Source organism: Pecten maximus, chromosome 3 (genome assembly GCF_902652985.1).
Source record: "Pecten maximus chromosome 3, xPecMax1.1, whole genome shotgun sequence".
Lineage (NCBI taxonomy): Eukaryota > Metazoa > Mollusca > Bivalvia > Pectinida > Pectinidae > Pecten > Pecten maximus.
This window is the reverse complement of record NC_047017.1, coordinates 14,772,008-14,790,751: the sequence shown is the minus strand read 5'-3', so window position 1 is coordinate 14,790,751 and position 18,744 is coordinate 14,772,008. Positions and strand designations below refer to the sequence as shown.

The following is an 18,744-nucleotide window of genomic DNA, read 5'->3' as shown; positions in this document are numbered from 1 at the left end:
ATCTGAAGACGGAACTTGGTTGTGACGAGATACATGCTCGTTTAACGTGAGCTCAGAAGACTGGCATTTTGTTTATGTAAGTTGAATGTCACTGCCCCGTTACATATCGGGTGATATCCTGGTGTTAGTAGCAGAAAAGGTAAGCGGAGGAGAATGGGTTTCGTTTGTAGTTGTGCAGGATTCCCGAGCAGCCTGAATACATTGACACAGCGAGAAGTGTATGATAGGCTACGTGTATCCTCTAACTTCCCAACTCGATGCCGGCTGTCACATTTTCAAAGTTGGGATATCAATGACATTTTGTGTTTTTACATAAATTAGAATTATCAAACAGTGTAAAGAGGCTTGCCCGCAGAGAGATCAGAAAAATTGGCTAATAGAAAAAGATTTTTTACACATGACAGATTGTTGGAATTGTTGAGTTTTTCATTTTATTTTCCTTATAAAACGCTGAAAAGTGATATTAAAACCTCATTTTTTAAATATTATTTATTTAATCGCAACCCGCAATAAGTCCCCGCTATAAAGTGGAGTCTAATTTGATTGACACATCAAAGAAACAAGCACATGCACAGTGCCGCACAGTGATAACTTCAAAGACAGCGGCGATTTACAAAGAAGATTTGCCGTTATATTCCATACATTTCCCTCTCAGGTTGAGTTTTAAAACGTCTTTTAAATACATATTCTGTAATTGTTTTCAAGAAATAAAGTCGGAAAGCCTCTAATTTTGTCACATAGAAACGTGTACTGAAGTTTATTTAGTGATCGGAGATGTGCCGTTTACCGGTCCGTCTGCGGGTAAGCCTCTTTAAGGAATTAGTCCTTACCATCGAGCAAACACGAAATCTTAATTCGTTTGCGAAAAACGGACAGATTGTTTCCCCAACATCAAAACTATTTACTAAAAAGATACAAAAAGGCAATGTTATTGTAAAAAAAAAACTGGATGTAAATATCCATATAGAAATAAAACAAGATGCTTTAATATGTTAGGTCAGGTCAGCCATGGTCTGCACTGAGAATTTCCTTCCTGGTAAATAATTATTTATATGCTTTCTTTTAGTGATTGGATCTTTCAAATGAGATTATTAATGTATAAACAGTAAGTAGGCAAGGTTTAAGCCATAAATAGAGATATAATCAATTATTTCTTTCCGCTCTGATTTCAGGACATCAAAGAAACAGTGCTTGGGAAATAAGTCGGCACAATTACGTCAGACAATAAAATGTAATAGGGTTAATCGTGGAGGTTGTTCTTGATTTTTACGGCAGTATATAGGAGATCTCGCGAATCAAATTGAGACTATTTACACTTCCTGATTGTGACAGTGCTTGAATATATGCAAGAATATGTCAGAAAGTTGATATGTCACAAACTTAAATAATGCTGAGCGAAGGGAGATCAATCTTTTGTTTTGATATTTTCAAGAGTGTAGTCCGTCAAGTGCGGTATTTTAACTCAAAATACTGTGCTCTGATTTTTCAAAAACAGGTGAAAATATAAAAACTGTTATTTTCACACGAGTGAAAAAATCATATATATTTTCATCATAAACCTTCAATTGCACTACAAAAACTGTGATAAATAAAGAATGAATTTTGTTTTCAGGTTTTTAATAAATTGATGTACAATCCTAATAAATTGATAGTACTACATGATATGTTTGATATGTAGACATGCAGCATGGTTGTTGTGGTCAGAGTCATATGCCATCACTCGGTTCTTTTTCTGATAATTTAACAATCTATTTCAGGAACCGTGTATTCAGGAAAGTTTTGAAAGGCACTTACCTACTTAATTAATTAGAACCAAAATTGAATCAATTTTAAGGGGATATCCGGGTTACAGCGGCCTTTATAGAAACAACACTAACAACTTTACTTCTGCACGTATTCCTCTAACCAACTTCCTCTCAGAGCAGATCAAACAAATGTAGTTGATTCTTTAATTGGTGAATGAGATCTTTAACAAGTGTTATTATTGGTCTGTTCCCATGAGATGACTCTTAAAGTTTGAGGTAATTTGTTAACCAACAATATACTTGCATGAGATATACTGTGACTTTGGCACACAAGTTAGTTTCATTATAGGTGTCATCCACCAGAACCCATCCAGTAAGTTGTACAATTATTCACCAACAATTCTATTTCAAAATTAATCTCTTTTGGGTTAATATACACTTGTTTTTAATGTTGATTTGGGTGATAACCTCATATATATAACATTTCCTGGTTCTAGGTTTCTTCCACCCAGATATCTCCTAGTGAAAGGTGCAATATTAGGATATTTCGGGGGGTGGGGGTTGATATGCACCAATTTTTGTGTTGAGTTGAGTAATAACCTCAGAAATACATAACATTATAATTTCTGATTCTAGCTGTCCCCCTCCAGGAGCATCTCAGATGAATGGTCATTAGTTTTTTTAGTTACTATGCTAAATAACAGAGTTATTTTGAATGATAACTTACCATACATATCTACATATTATCCTCAAAAGTCAATAGCCGTTCATTCCTTTTTAGATGTCTCAAACGACGAATCTTATCGGTCATTGTTAATTAGCCATCATTTAGTGTTATATGTTAAACGTTTTGTGAGGTAAGCTGAAGTATGTAAACAGTTTTGAATTGTTGAACCATTCCTCTGTCCATCTTTGTTTTTTGTTGTTTTTTTTTAAATCAAATATTAAATGATAGAAATAACTTTTCAAGGGACATTAGGCCAATCATCCGAGCGGAATGTGTAAGCCGAGTTTTGAATAAATAAATATTGGAACGGAGAGATATGTCTGGTCGACAGTCGGTTTGTAATCTGAATGTACATGACAGCACATGTACTTAGGAGAAAATATGCCCAAACCGTGTTAAGCTCAAATATTTAGCATTGTACGATTAATTAACTAAGACCAGTTACCGGTTAACTGTGCGGGGATTCATCATCTGATATTGAGCTAAAATCCCAGCTTAACGGAAACGTAACACCAAACACGTGTTGTGTCTCGCTTCACGGCTTCTGTCGAACACGAGACAAAAATTATTTGTTGTATTGATTAAATAAATGACAACATTGGTCGTAAAATATATTGCTTCCATTTAACGGCTTTGTTTTCATTGAATTAGTATTTGATTTCATTTCAACAAATTTTATTGACAAAAATGATGGAATATAGTCAATTGGATTGAATAACAGGCTATGCCTATGTAAATTCTCTCCATGAAATGAATTAGTATTTGACTTACTCGATTTGATCAGGATTAGTACAGAGAGATCAGTTGTTCCTCACTGAGACCGGGACCGATGAGGACTGTAAAGACAGATAGCTCATCTATACTTAAAACGATGCTACCGACAAACATGTATATGGGTGCGAAAATAACTGGTAAAAACTAGAGAAGGAAATGTAATTGTTGTAATATATAACTATTGTAAACTATAATAGAAGCGAGTGTAAAATGTACATTGCATATAATCTTGCATCCTGTATTTGGACGGCCCTAGTGGAAGACAACAAGACTTAGGAAATATGAATATATATTTATTTCTTATCAAATAAAACGAACAAACACAAAGTTGATAATAATGTCACGGTGATTATTTAGCCAAAGGGGTTTCATTTACTGCTAACGAAAAAGGACGTCTATAACTGCCCAAACATCAAACAAAAGGGCGTCAATAATAAATATTACTAAAATTTGTCATGCACAATTTGACGGGCTTTTCAGACCTTTGACAAACTTCAAAATTAGAAATTACCTTTAAAACCTTAAAGTCAGTTCGAGATTTTAGCATATTTGACCCCTGTGACCTTGAGAGTAGGTCAAGGTTATTCATTTGAACAATCCTAGTAGCCATTCATCCCAGCATGCTTGCCTCTTGATTATTGAGAAGAAGTCGTTAAAATATTTCAGACTATTTGACTCCTTTGGACTTGAATGTAAGTCAACGTCAATTATTTGAACAAACCTGGTACACTGTCATCTCAGTCACCCAAAATATTAAATGAAATATTCAAAATGGCGTGCCACTTTAGCAACAAATATTACCAAAAAACTAAAGACATCAAATTCATCGGAATGACATACTGCATCATACTCAGAATTTTCAAAAAATGAAAAATAAAAGGTTTTTTTATAGACGAGCTTGACCCCTTAGCGAGCTTTTGAATTAGACATATTTTGTAAAAACATGGTGTCGCATAATGTTAGGCCCAAAGATATTCTTCAAATTATATAATTGCATGAACCCTGTCCATTCAACGGTTTTCAAGTTATGTCGATTTCGAACTTTTTAGGTATGGTGCCATGGCGGCAGTGGGATTGTGTGACCTACTTTTTAATGAGTCAATATGGTGCCTCCAAAGAAGATCTTACCAAATATCAGTATGTTTAAAATTAACAAACTAAACTAGTTTAGCCTTAACAATTCTTCTTTTTAGGTAAATAAATTCTGGATAAATATAGGGTAAGTGTTCAACAATTGTCTAGTTTATCTACCAGTTCTGGTAGGAGGAACATATATAAACATGGAACGTATATTTGCAGTTGTCATTGTTATGACAATCATATTCTACAATCCAAACGTACTCTGAAAGATGAAATTTTCTTCTTAAGGATTTGTTGATTTTTCATTATACGCATGCCTGAACGTACACATGTCTTGATTTCAAGAGTGTCGTTATTATTGATAACACCAAATAATGCGAAAAGTCCGAACGGAAAAATCTCTAAATAAACTTTGACAACACTCGGAAGTTCCATATATTCTAACATTTGTTTTTAAATTTTGGATGGAAGTTCGGATTGAAAGAACATTTACATCAGTGTTTTCGGCGGGTTGGCCATTGGCTGTTCCGCATAACCGGGTCCGTTTGGTGCATAACCTGGCTGTGGATTTCCTGGTTGACCGTAGCCAGGCTGTGGATTTCCCGGTTGACTGTAGCCAGGCTGTGAATAGACAGCGGGACCCTGCTGTTGAACCCCTGCGTGCATAACAAACACCTGTGGTCCCGCTGCGGCAGGGGTGGCGGTCTGCGGAACATCCATGTTATTTGCGACAACGCACAAAGTAATGGCGGCAATAAGTGTGCTTCCGCCAGCTATAGCCACAAGGTAGAAGGAATAGCCAAGGCTGACCTCTACAAGAGAGGTCAAGGACAGTAGTGTCTTCGAATTGTTGTATTGGGTGACGTAAAACCAGACGACAGCAGCAATAGTACATCCGGCTGTTGGAGAAACAAATATACATATTATAATAATTTACTAAACAAATACGTGTACTTTGTTTTTCTGCGTTTTCCAGGAAAATGTTTTCTCTGTTATTTGGAAAAGTATGCTATCCTGTCTTTTATATAAACGTATGAAAGTTTGGGCTGCCCATTTTATCACGGCATAGATCCAACTCTGGAGCGAAGGCAAAATTTCAAGACCATGAAATACAATGAAATAATGAAAAAACCCACATCATAAGTTCAACAGCTAACAAGAGGCCCATGGGCCTCAATAGTCATCGATCACCTTGTATATAATCAGTAGTAAGTACATTGGCCATGGTGGCCATCTCAGATTTCTGATCAACCCGAACGATTTTAGTAAATTGGTAAGGACCATCTCAGAGTCATTTCAGGCAAGTCTGAGTATAACAGGTATAACAACAGAACTAACAGGTATAACAGACCCACCAGGTATAACAAAACCATCAATACTGTAATTCAACAGAATCACCAGGTAGAACAACAGAACCACCCGGTATAACATGACCATCAGGTATATCAACAGAATCACCAGGTATAACAGAATCACCAGGTATAACAGAACCACCAGGTATATCAACAGAACCACCAGGTATATCAACAGAATCACCAGGTATAACAGAACCACCAGGTTTATCAACAGAACCACCAGGTATATCAACAGAATCACCAGGTATATCAACAGAACCACCAGGTATATCAACAGAACCACTAGTCAAAACAACAGAACCACCAGGTATAACAACAGAACCGCAAGGTTTAACAACAGAACCACCAGGTAAATCAACAGAACCACCAGGTATATCAACAGAACCACCAGGTGTAACAACAGAACCACCAGGTGTAACAACAGAACCGCAAGGTTTATCAACAGAACCACTAGGCAAAACAACAGAACCACCAGGTATAACAGAACCACCAGGTATATCAAAAGAACCACCAGGTATAACAATAGCGCCACAAGGTTTAACAACAGAACCATCATGTATAACATAACCATCAGTACTGTAATTCAACAGAATCACCAGGTATATCAACAGAACCACCCGGTATAACATGACCATCGGGTATATCAACAGAATCACCAGGTATAACAGAACCACCAGGTGTATCAACAGAACCACCAGGTGTAACAACAGAACCACCAGGTATATCAACAGAATCACCAGGTATAACAGAACCACCAGGTTTATCAACAGAACCACCAGGTGTAACAACAGAACCACCAGGTAAATCAACAGAACCACCAGGTATATCAACAGAACCATCAGGTGTAACAACAGAACCACCAGGTGGTACAACAGAACCGCAAGGTTTATCAACAGAACCAATAGGCAAAACAACAGAACCACCAGGTATAACAGAACCACCAGGTATATCAACAGAACCACCAGGTATAACAGAACCACCAGGTATAACAACAGAACCATCATGTATAACATAACCATCAGTACTGTAATTCAACAGAATCACCAGGTATATCAACAGAACCACCCGGTATAACATGACCATCAGGTATGTCAACAGAACCACAAGGTATATCAACAGAACCACTAGGCAAAACAACAGAACCACCAGGTATAACAACAGAACCACCCGGTATAACATGACCACAAGGTATATCAACAGAACCACTAGGCAAAACAACAGAACCACCAGGTATATCAACAGAACCACTAGGTAAAACAACAGAACCACTAGGTATTTTAACAGAACCACCAGGTATAACAACAGAACCACCAGGTTTAACAACAGAAACACCAGGTATATCAAGAGTACCATCAGGTATATCAACAGAACCACCAGGTTTAACAACAGAACCATCATGTATAACATAACCATCAGTACTGTAAACCAACAGAACCACCAGGTATAACATAACCATCAGGTATATCAAAAGAACCACCAGGTATATCAACAGTACCTCCAGGTACCTCAACAGAAGCACCAGGTATATCAACAGAACCACCAGGTTTTACAACAGAACCATCAGGTATACCAACAGAACCACCAGGTGTAACAACAGAACCACCAGGTATATCAACAGTACCACCAGGTATATCAACAGAACCACCAGGTATATCAATAGAACCACCAGGTAGATCAACAGAAGCACCAGGTATATCAACAGAACCACCAGGTTTTACAACAGAACCATCAGGTATACCAACAGAACCACCAGGTGTAACAACAGAACCACCAGGTATATCAACAGTACCACCAGTTATATCAACAGAACCACCAGGTATATCAATAGAACCACCAGGTATATCAACAGAAGCACCAGGTTTATCAACAAAACCACCGGATATAACAATAGAGCCACCAGGTTTTATAACAGAACTATCAGGTATACCAACAGAACCATCAGGTGTAACAACAGAACCACCAGGTTTCACAACAGAACCATCAGGTATTACAACAGAATGACCAGGTTTATCATTTTCGTGTCTTAATTTCCAAGTTTACAATTTTGTTATGCTCAATATAACCTTTCCATTGTAAGAACACATCTCTTTCTGTATTACAGCGTTAGAAATCTTTGAAAATGCAACAGCTGAATCCATTTTGTGAACGCGCAATTTTGAATAAATGAAAATTTACATCAATATCGACATCGATAATGCTGACCATTGATTGATTTTAACGCTTCTCTGATAGAAATCGATTGATCAAGTACGGCGTTTTTGCCGATCTGTGGTGTTTTCCGGTAGTATTTGGGTACAACCACTGACTCCATCGTTTCCATGGTAGACAGCCGAATAAAAACACTGAAATACACAAGATGCAACCAAGTATCCGGCAATGCACTGCGCGGGACCTGTTATTAATAGGACGTAAACGGAATGTAAACTTGCAAAAATATTAGAAAATGTGCTTTGCGTGAATACACTTACGAACAACAATATTAACCAACATTCATGAATCTCACTCATGGAACTTCATATAAAATTTTATTTTTTAAGATTACGGTAATGTCTGTTATCTTGGATTTCAGAACGACCCAAAAATAACATTACTTGGTCAAGACTATGTCAGGATCATTTCAGACAAAGGAGCAGGGGCAATAATGAGGTGTATTGGCCCCCAAAAATGTTAATTTATGATTTCATAAGGATATTTGTTTCATGTATACTTCCTATCAAAATATGCAAATAGAGAGAAAAATTGTGACGTCATGACGTCTAAAAACAGGCGGGAAACTTTTATGATGATGTTATTTTTGATGTTCAACTCAATATTTGATAACCTCCGTATGCTAGTACCAGAATTAAATTTTTCATACGTAGTAAAGAGTCAATAATCTAGCTAATTCCAAAAAAAATGTATCTGTACTTCCTTGTAGAGGCATTGAAAATTGAACAAGGCGGTCAGAAAATGCGGTAGAAAATTTCATTATTTACGCCGATGTTCACAGCGTTGTCACGGGCACGCATAGGACTGGTCCGGTCGGTCGGGAAAGGGCAGTTTGTAATAAATTATAATATTACCTAATATCAAATTGAGTTGTATTTTGTTGAAATAGTTTCTTCATTCAATTATGATAAGTTTGATAAAGATTATTCGATAGATCTTTTATTCTGTGTTTGTTTGTTTGTTGCGGTCAATCACTTCCGGGTTTGTCGAGTAGTCTACGCCGGGTTGGGTAAATTGAATCCAGTTTTCAACAAAGAAGAAAATGTAGTCCAAGTCAAATTCCAAAGGATTAGTAAGTATAATTCTAGTCCCCAATATGTATAGATTGTCCACTTGTATCAAATTTTCACAAATATTAAGTCCGCAATGTCGTTCAGATTGTCGGGTTGAACCTACCGCAATCTGCAGATCCACTGTCGACAGCCGACAAAAGACCGGAGTCAGGACGACAATCCCTTTGTTGAAACTGTGACAAAACTATGCCAAAGCTCCAACCAACTGAGCTATCGTGACCCCTTTTATTATTCCAATATTGTGATTGACATTTTCTCTTTGTTATAGCATCTTCGTGTTTTTTTCTCTGAAATCTAAGTTTTAGAATGATTGATCAATGTTGATATGTTGAGTAGGTGGTAAACATCTTAGCCGACAGAAATACTCTTTTCAAGCTGAATTAAATTAAATTGCTGTCTAATATTCTTTTATTTTCGGTTTCTCGAAAGTTTAAACAAATGATCATATCGCACCTACAGTCGTGCGTGAATACCTGCCAAACGTCTGTTGTCTGGTAAAAGGAATGTGTTTGATTTTAGGTATAAACTATCTAACACCAGACTATTTTCAACATAATCATGACAAAGACTCCCAATGGAAAATAGACAGACATCGGACACCTAAGCACTGACCAATGAACTATAAGGGGAGAAGGAACGAATTCGGCCCATTCCAAACCCCTACCGGACTAAACAGACAACAATGACAATATAAGTGCTTGCTGTTGTGGTAGTTTTTATTTTGAGACGCCCAAAATATCATTTGATAAAAGTAAAAAATATTTTAGACGGTCATGCGCGTTTTATGTCAAAATCCAGAGCATGAAACTTCGTAATACAGATTTATTTCTAAGTGGAAATTCTCTATATGGCAAAATGCACTCGTGACACGAACTACTGCCTTGTGTATAAAGCCATTGAGGTATATAGACAAGACGATCTGTCTTGATAACGTGTTCAGTGGTTACCTATACTAGTTCGGTTCCCTCGCCATTCTTTAAGGTACATGACCACACTTCTGACATAAAATCTCCGTTCAGATTTATTTTACCTGTAAAAAGCGAATACGGTAACACACCTGGCCGTATATGCCCAGGACTATTGAGACAACACTCTCAGTGGATGCTATTGTAACATCGTCATGCTTGACCGCAGACACCATACTGGCTTCCAAACAGGCTTTGCTGGTGAGCTATTGCATTGGGTATTTAACGAAACTGAAAACGTTGTTACATAAGATTCCATTGAAAATGTACACTGTACCCGCAATTGACCCCAGTTTACTTGCACTTTTATAATCCAAAGGCATACTATCTGTGTATTTCACCTATACTAGCAATATTAGCAAATCCAATGGCAAAATTTATTTCCTTTTAAAAAAATCCAGAGCCATTCCTGGAACTAGCATCATGATAATTTATTCATTTGTCTGAAAGGTACTGCTATCAATATTTTACCCAAGAATTGATTATAAATACCACAAAACCCTTGATACATGTACCACAGAAAATTAAAATCTAAAAGGTATTTTTAGAATTCAAGCCTAGGAGTACCTTTTGTAAATATCATATGGTTATCCATAGAAAAGTATAATTTCGTACCTGTTACCTGTTTTGAGATAGATTTTTTTAAGTTTCTTCTTCTTCTCGCTGTAAATGAACCAACAATTTGGTTATTAGGAAGAGTTGGAAGGCCTTTGTGAATACAAGAGTGTCCCATTTTCAAAAGAAACACAGGTAAAACCATAGCTTATCTCGCAAACACCGTGTTTGTACAAATCATTTCAATAGTAAATAATATTTACTAGAAGTCTGGTCATGAACCTGAACGGAGGTTTAAAAGGCATTGGAACGTCTAAAGTTACAAAACATGGGCCTTGAAATTAACGGCTGACGTAATTCACAATACAAAACACATTTTCGACTGGGTATGGCAACTTGTCAGATACGTCTTTTTTTAATTTACTACAGTGCGTGAATGTTTTGACAGCATTACAATAAACAAGGTCCAAAGCGGAGTCGTACACGTTTGATAAACATTTGACTGTTAATTGTTAATCTAAGGCTTTTTTGTAATTAATGTCAAGTCTCTGTACCATACGAGAGTTTCAATCTCCATAATTCTACTTTATTTCCAAATGTTTGACTTTAATATTAGCTTTCTTTCATTCGAATACAAACATCGAATTTATATATATATAACACAACATATCAAGAACTTAAACAATTTGAAATAACTTTTTTGTGCAAATTTTCAAGGGGGCATTGGCCATTGTATGGGATTGTATGACGTTTCCGTCTTTACGCTAGAGGGAGCCTTATCGAGATAACGTTTTAACAATAGGGTCCCCTCTGATTGAAGGGGTCTAACAGGTCAGACTGATCTTTGGTAGGCTTATTACAGATTATATCACCATATTCAAAACAGGACAAAATCGTGTAACAATATACCTAGTGCCAAGACAAGTAATCTAGAATCAAATATAAGTTGCATAGCATGTCTATTGTGATGATATCTGAGATCCGATCAGGGTAATATAGTCATTCACTATTTTTTAAAGGATCAGGCCGGTGAAGTTTATGAAAAAGGGTCGATGAATAAGGGTATATTATAATAATTCTTTCAGTTTTGATATGATTAAAATGTATTAACCATTCTGCTGAATATTTGTGAAATTTCACTAGTACTGTTCTTTTCATCCCTGTCTATTCTTAGTGGTACACAGAGGTGTCATCTGCCAATAACTTTTGATACTTAACATTAGCTTGTATACATTTTACGATATCAGCAATGAAAAGAAGAAACGAAATGGCTCGAAAATCAGAGGTAGTTATATAGATATAAGATAACATTCAGTGGAAACCATAACAAGTTGTGCACAGCAAATTGTATTTTAAAAAGTCATCGGAGACAATCATGGTGAAAAACTGGTGGTATTTAGGATTTCCGAAAATGAATTTAATATCAAGATTTCTCACTGACGCTGTTTATTTGTAAACACATATTAAGCTTTTTATAGCTTTTCCCAACATACCCGTATGGTATGTCAGCCAGGTGCTGGGCGGTTGGATATATATTTACCGGTACAAAACATATTCCGGCCGGGTGGATATATACTTACCTGTACATAACATATTCCGGTCAGGTGGATATACACTTACCTGTACATAACATATTCCGGTCAGGTGGATATATACTTACCTGTACAGAACATTTGCCGGCCGGGCAGATATATACTTACCTGTACAGAACATATTCCGACCGGGTGGATATATACTTACCTGTACAGAACACAATCCGACCGGGTTGATATACACTTACCTGTACAGAACATATTCCGACCGGGCGGATATATACTTACCTGTACAGAACATACCACGACCGGGTTGATATATACTTACCTGTACAAAACATATTCCGGCCGGGCAGATTTATACTTACCTGTACAAAATATATTCCGACCGGGCAGATTTATACTTACCTGTACAAAATATATTCCGACCGGACGGTTATATAGTTACCTGTACAGAACATATTCCGACCGGGTGGATATATACTTACCTGTACAGAACATATCCCGACTGGACAGATATATACTTACAAGAACCAAACCAGATACCGGACAGGCTTCGGACAGTCGGACGATCTGGTCTTGTTCTGACACACCCAACGAAAGCGACGATGATAGTGGAGAAAAGGAGGATACAGCCAACAACACTTAGTCCGGCAATCGCATAGTAGTTAGCTACAACCAGATCAAAATAAGCGAATGAAAAATCATCGAATGTTATGGCAGAAAACCAGATAAAGAGGTTACACAACGAGTGACTGTTGGATATGGTAATATCTTTCACATTAGTAAGTTATTTTTAAAAGTTTCAAAAGAAACGAGCTTTAACATTGCAAAAAAATATAAAGGTACTCACAAGCAATATCAACTTAATAACAATTTAGCAAAGACTCACTCCAGTTGTGTTGTAATATAAGATTATGCAACTCATGAAATCGGCTCTTTTAATTTTATAGATTTAAAAATGCAAGGTCATTTTACATTAATAATACAAATGTACAACCTCCGTTTCATCTGTCGAACCACCAGGGCCAGCAAGAGTGATTAATAAAAGTTGATATATAACCTGTTTTGCAATTGTTGTAAACTGCATGAAACTTACAATTTTTAGGAAGGGAAGATGTAAAGGCATATCTGAATTCTTTAGAAGCTAAATATATGACGAATATAGCGAAAAATGAATCACATTTGTTAGCTATATGAAATATAAATTCAAGTTTGTATTTATTTCATTATCGTGTCTACGCACCTCGTGGTAATTAAGTTACAATGTGTAATGCAAACGTAATGTGTAATGTTAGATTTCCTTATTACTGCCTATCAGGTACGTTTGGCTCGATATAATCAAAACGGGATAAAAGTTTGAAGGGATTTAACTTCAATCTCAACTTTCAGTTTACCCTTACAATAGACTAAATAAATGCATGCATGTAATAAAAATTATTCGTTCTTGCCCTGTGTTTTATTCAGGTCACGACAAATTTGGAGGGTTAGGGGTCCATAATAGCCCTAACTCTTCAGTTTTTCCCCAATGAAACAATTAATGTCCCATCTCAATCGAGTTCTTTGCATTTGAATGATTAATCAATAACATATTTGTTGTAATTTGTTTTTGTTTGCTTATATCTAAGCACATATGACTAGGCCTATACAGAACATTTTTCAAGCGATCCTAATAAGCATAACTATGTAGGCTAAATGAAACAGGGTAACTTACCACCCAAAAGAGTCCGTGTGGTGGGATAGTCACTGTACGTGTAGCACTGACTGGTGCTAATGCCGAGAAGGGTGATTTCTACACATATCTTAAACAGACCGATGGTAATCTTGCTTGCCCCGGCCAATACTTCTACTGCATACCAGTAATGTGTTGACACCCCAATCGTCTGCAAAATGAACAAAGCAACAGCTATAAAACCACCACAAACTACTGCTGGAGACGCCATGAATAACTTTCTCAACGTTCCTTAACATCTGCTGCACTCAAGCGTGACGTCAGAGCGTCATTGTGTTGGTATTTAAAATAGGCAATAACACGTGACCAAATAATCATCAATTATTTTTCTTAGAACTGTAATTTTTTTACTTTCATTTTGTTTTCTTATATCAAACATCATTTTAACGTTTGATTGGCCCTTAAACGTCAAATGTGTGATGGCCTGATTATGAAATACTAGATTTCTTTTGCAAGCGGTGTGTGAATTAAATAAATCTGGGGGAAATAATACGTGTGGAAAAATAAGTTTTTAACTAACCTTTAGATTACAATCTTTAATCTACAAAGTTCGTTGATATTGACAAGACAGAGAGATCGGTGGATTTATATCTATCGCCAGTGCAGCACGAACAAATGTATCCGATTGAATCAATGAAACTTGAAAGTTTTTCTTTACAACCTAATGGGATGTTCTTTTTTGGGGTTTCTTTTAATGAAGACATGGGATATCAATATGTTTTGTGGACATTAAATACCATTTGATTGATTTGGTTTAGTTTGGCTTATTTTGTTAAACGTCCTATTAACAGCCAGGGTCATTTAAGGACGTGCCAGGATTTGGAGGTGGAGGAAAGCCGGAGAACCCGGAGAAAAACCACCGGCCTACAGTCAGTACCTGGCAACTGCCCCACGTAGGTTTCGAACTCGCAACCCAGAGGTTGAGAGCTACTGATAAAGTGTCGGGACACCTTACGCACACGGCCACCGCGGCCCCTTCCATTTGATTGAAGAACATTATCATCAGTTACAGAAATATTATAGATTTATCAACAAAGACTACATTCACGAACAACAGATTTTTTTTGTCCTCTTATTCTCACAGGATTGTAGGAAAATTGAATAACGCGCATGTCCTTGACAAAATTTAGTGATGGTTAAACCTTAGACAGATTGTTTTCCTCTTCCAGCATTTGGATGAAAGAACATCAGAACTCTTTACTAAAGAGATACAAAAAGAAATGTTAATAAAAAAAAACTGGATGTAAATATCCATATGGGAAATAAAACGGAAATGCTTTTCTTTCGTTAAATTATTAGCATTCGTTTCGTATAACTAATTTGTGTTTTGTATTGACCGAAACCGCGATGCTGTAATATGGTAGGTCAGCTCAGCCATGGTCTGCACTGAGAATTTCTTTCCTGGTAAGTAATTATTTAAATGCTTTCTTTTAGTGATTGGATCTTTCAAATGAGATAATTAATATATAAACTGTAAGTAACCATATTTGTCCTCAAGATTTAAGCCATAAATAGAGATATAATAAAATATTTATTTCCGCTCTGATGTGAAAGCATCAGTGAGACAGTGCTTGGGAAATAACAAGTCGCAGTCAGCACAATTGCATCATCAAATGTTATAATCGTGAAGGTTGATAATGATTTTTACGGCAGTATATAGGAGATCTCGCGAATTGAGGCTATTAACACTTTCTGATAGTGACAGTGCTTGAATATATGCCAGAATATGTCAGAAAGTTAATACGACAGAAGGGTAACTAATGCTTATGTATTCCTCCAACCATCTTTCTCTTAGAGCAGATCAAACAAATGTAGTTGACTCTTTCATTGGTCAGTGAGATCTTTAACATGAGTTCGTATTGGTCTGTTCTCATGAACTGACATTTAAAGTTTGCAGTAATTTGTTAACCAACAATACACTTGTATGAGATATACTGTGGCAATTCTATTTCAAAAATTTATCTCTTTTGGGTTGATATGCACTTGTTTTTAATGTTGATTGGGGTGATAACCTCAAATATATAACATTTCCTGGTTCTAGGTGTCCTCAACGAGCAACGTCCTAAAGAAAAGTGCATTTTTCTAGGATATTTCACATTTTTGTAATTAAAGTCTCTATTTAAGAACCATTTGGAATCATCTCAGCATCATGTACACTTATTCCTGTGTCATATATACATTTCTGTGTTGGTACTTTTTATGAATATAAACCTTTGATCACATGTTTGATATATATATATATTACATCAATATATCTAATATAAAATTTTCCTATCCCTACTGTCCCACGCCAGGAGTACACATTGTCGTTTCTGTTTTGAAAACATCAGAAATGTATCCCATTATATGTCCCGTCTCTTGCTATATCCAACCAGAACCGTCTTAGGAAAGGTACAATTTTTATCATATCTCGAAGGTTTTCTCGTGATATTTTCTATTTCAAAATCTTTTAAACTTTTTGCCGGGATGATATACACTAATTTCTGTGTGGAGTTGATTGATAACATAGTTACTAAAGGATGTTCTTTTTAAGTCCTCTTACTATAAAGGGCCGTGTATCCAAGGACTGGTATCATTTGGTCATTTATATTATATTATTTTTTATGTCTTTTTGAGGAAGATCCTGCCAATTTTTTCAGAGATTTATCATTATGTATGAAACAAGAGTACACCATTTTACCCCTGAGGCCAAACAACAATCGAAACAATGGAAGCACCCTGCCACTCCCCCGCCAAAAAAGGAAGCGACTGTTCCATCAGCGAGGAAGGTTATTGCCTGGGTTTTCTGAAATGCAGACTGTATAGATTATTTCCAAAAGGAAGAAACAATCAAAGGCACATACTATGCTTCACTTCTGAGGTAGTAACGTGAAAATATTAAACTTAAGCGCCGCGGAAAGCTCGATAAAGGTGTGGTATTCCATCAGGACAATGCTCCTGTTCACAAGTCTGCCATTGCCATGGCTGCCATTTACGATTGTGGTTTTAAATTGATTGAGCATCCGCCTTATTCACCTGATCTCTCACTATTTCCAAAACAGAAAACAGACAGGCACCCACTTTCAGTGTGGTGATGACGTCATACATTCAGTGGATGACTTTCTTAACAGCCAAGAAAAGGAGTTATATAAAAGTGGCATTGAGGCTCTTAAACACTGCTGGCAAAACTCAAATCCTTTAATATGAGACTCACAACATATCAATCAACTCTCGTAGCTAATCCCCTCCAGGCCCATCTCAGAAAAAAGGTCATTAGTTGCTTTAGTTGCTATGCTAGATGACACAGATATTTTGAACGGTAATCTACTATACATATCTACATATTATCCTCAAAAGTCAATAGCCATGCACTCCTTTTTAGATGTCTGAAACGACGAATTCTATCTGTCATTGTTAATTAGCCACCATCTAGACTTATTGGTAATAATGTTGTGAGATAAGCTGAAGTATTCACAACGTTAGAACCATTCCTCTATCTTATTTTCACTTCAAAAGTAAAAATATCAAATCATAAAGAAATAGCTATTCAAAGCACATTAGATCAATCATACAGTATAAGCTTCCGAGTGTAAATATGGGGGTACGAACGGCGATGCTGCATAAATAAATATTAGAGCAAAGATTTATGTCTCAGTCAAATTGTGGTTAATCTTTGATGTTTTATCGTCAAGTTATGTTGGGATTTTGTATGTCTGTAGGATGATATTGATACTTTTTGTCCGTGTAATTACATATAAATCTGTTATTTAGGGCCTACTGCTTTCTGGGGATTTATTGTTGTATTATGTTACATATCCTACTGCATTTATTGAAACACGATATCTTAACAAGGACATGTCACATGTGTCTTCGCTTCTAAAAGGAGGAATGGAATTTAGGAAGCTGTAATATGTGTTTGAAATGCCACATAAGAATATTCCATATTTGGTTATGACAGCACACGTACTAAGCTCAAATCCTTGTTAAGCTCAAATATCCAGCATTGTAAGATTTATAAGATTTATTAAATAAAGACCAGTTAGCGGTTAACTGTGCGGTTAACTCTGAATATGTTATGTGTGTATTTGGATGGCCACTTATAGACATAAATATTGCAGGTTTTGGTACGACAGCACATGTACTTAGAGAAGTTAAGCTAAATTCCCATCTGAACGGAAAAGTAACACCTTTGTCTCGCTTTACGGTTCCCCTCGCACAAGAGAAATTATCTGACGTACTGATTAAAAAAGGGTTTATGATAAAATTGGTCGTAGGATATATTGCTTCCATTTAACGGCTTTGTTTTCATTGAATTAGTAATTGACTTACATGTACTCGATTCGATCAAGAGTAGCATCGGAGAGCTCAGCTATCCCTCACTGAGATCGGGACCGATGGGGACCGTAAAGATAGATAACTCGTCTATACTTAAAACGATGCTACTGGCAAACATGTACATGCATGCGAAATTAAGTGGGTAAAACAAGAGAAGGAAATGTTATGGTTGAAATATAGGTTAAACTTTAATAAAAACGAGAGTAGAATGTATATTGTATATAATCTTGCATCATTATTAGGTGGTCCTAGTGGAAGACAACAAGACTCACGAAATATGATACAAGTATTCATTTCTTTGTTATTTATTAAAATGAACAAACACAAAGTTGAAAGTAATGGCCACGGTGTTTATTTAGCCAAGGTGCTTCACTTACTGCCCGCATGATAAAGGACGTCAATAACTGCCCTCACAACAATCAAAGGGCGTCAATAACTGCACACACAGCAATCAAAGGGCGTCAACTATAGATACAGGTGTTTACCAATTTATTATGAGGAAGAGGCGGGTTAAAGACGCGATTTAAGGCGTCTCTCTCTCTTTTTCTTTTCTTTTTTTTTAGAAATTTATTTTCTTATCTTTATTTGTTTATTTATTTTTGATAAATTAACATGCGATATCAACTCGACAATTACTCCTGGAACTTGAACCCCTCTCATCATGCGAAATCCATTAATGAAAAA

The 18,744-nt window shown here is 36.4% G+C and overlaps 1 protein-coding gene across 1 annotated transcript; it reads right to left on the bottom strand.

Annotated features, from left to right (window-relative positions):
- Positions 1-3,523: 3,523 nt before the first annotated feature.
- On the bottom strand, positions 3,524-13,998 carry LOC117323315. The gene is made up of 3 exons (XM_033878455.1): positions 13,729-13,998; positions 12,543-12,686; positions 3,524-5,225 (listed from the first exon to the last, which is right to left on the bottom strand). Exons 1-3 carry the CDS (start codon positions 13,955-13,957, stop codon positions 4,816-4,818), a joined length of 783 nt encoding a protein of 260 aa, XP_033734346.1. The 5' UTR covers positions 13,958-13,998; the 3' UTR covers positions 3,524-4,815.
- Positions 13,999-18,744: the final 4,746 nt, after the last annotated feature.

What these genes read in the sequence shown, in the direction of transcription:
- LOC117323315 (XM_033878455.1), bottom strand. Translation starts at nt 13,957, where the DNA reads ATGGCGTCTCCAGCAGTAGTTTGTGGTGGTTTTATAGCTGTTGCTTTG. An exon ending in CACACGGACTCTTTTGGGTG is followed by an intron (nt 12,687 to 13,728) that starts GTAAGTTACCCT and finishes ATCTGGTTGTAG; the next exon opens with CTAACTACTATGCGATTGCC. An exon ending in CGGTATCTGGTTTGGTTCTT is followed by an intron (nt 5,226 to 12,542) that starts GTAAGTATATAT and finishes TTTCTCCAACAG; the next exon opens with CCGGATGTACTATTGCTGCT.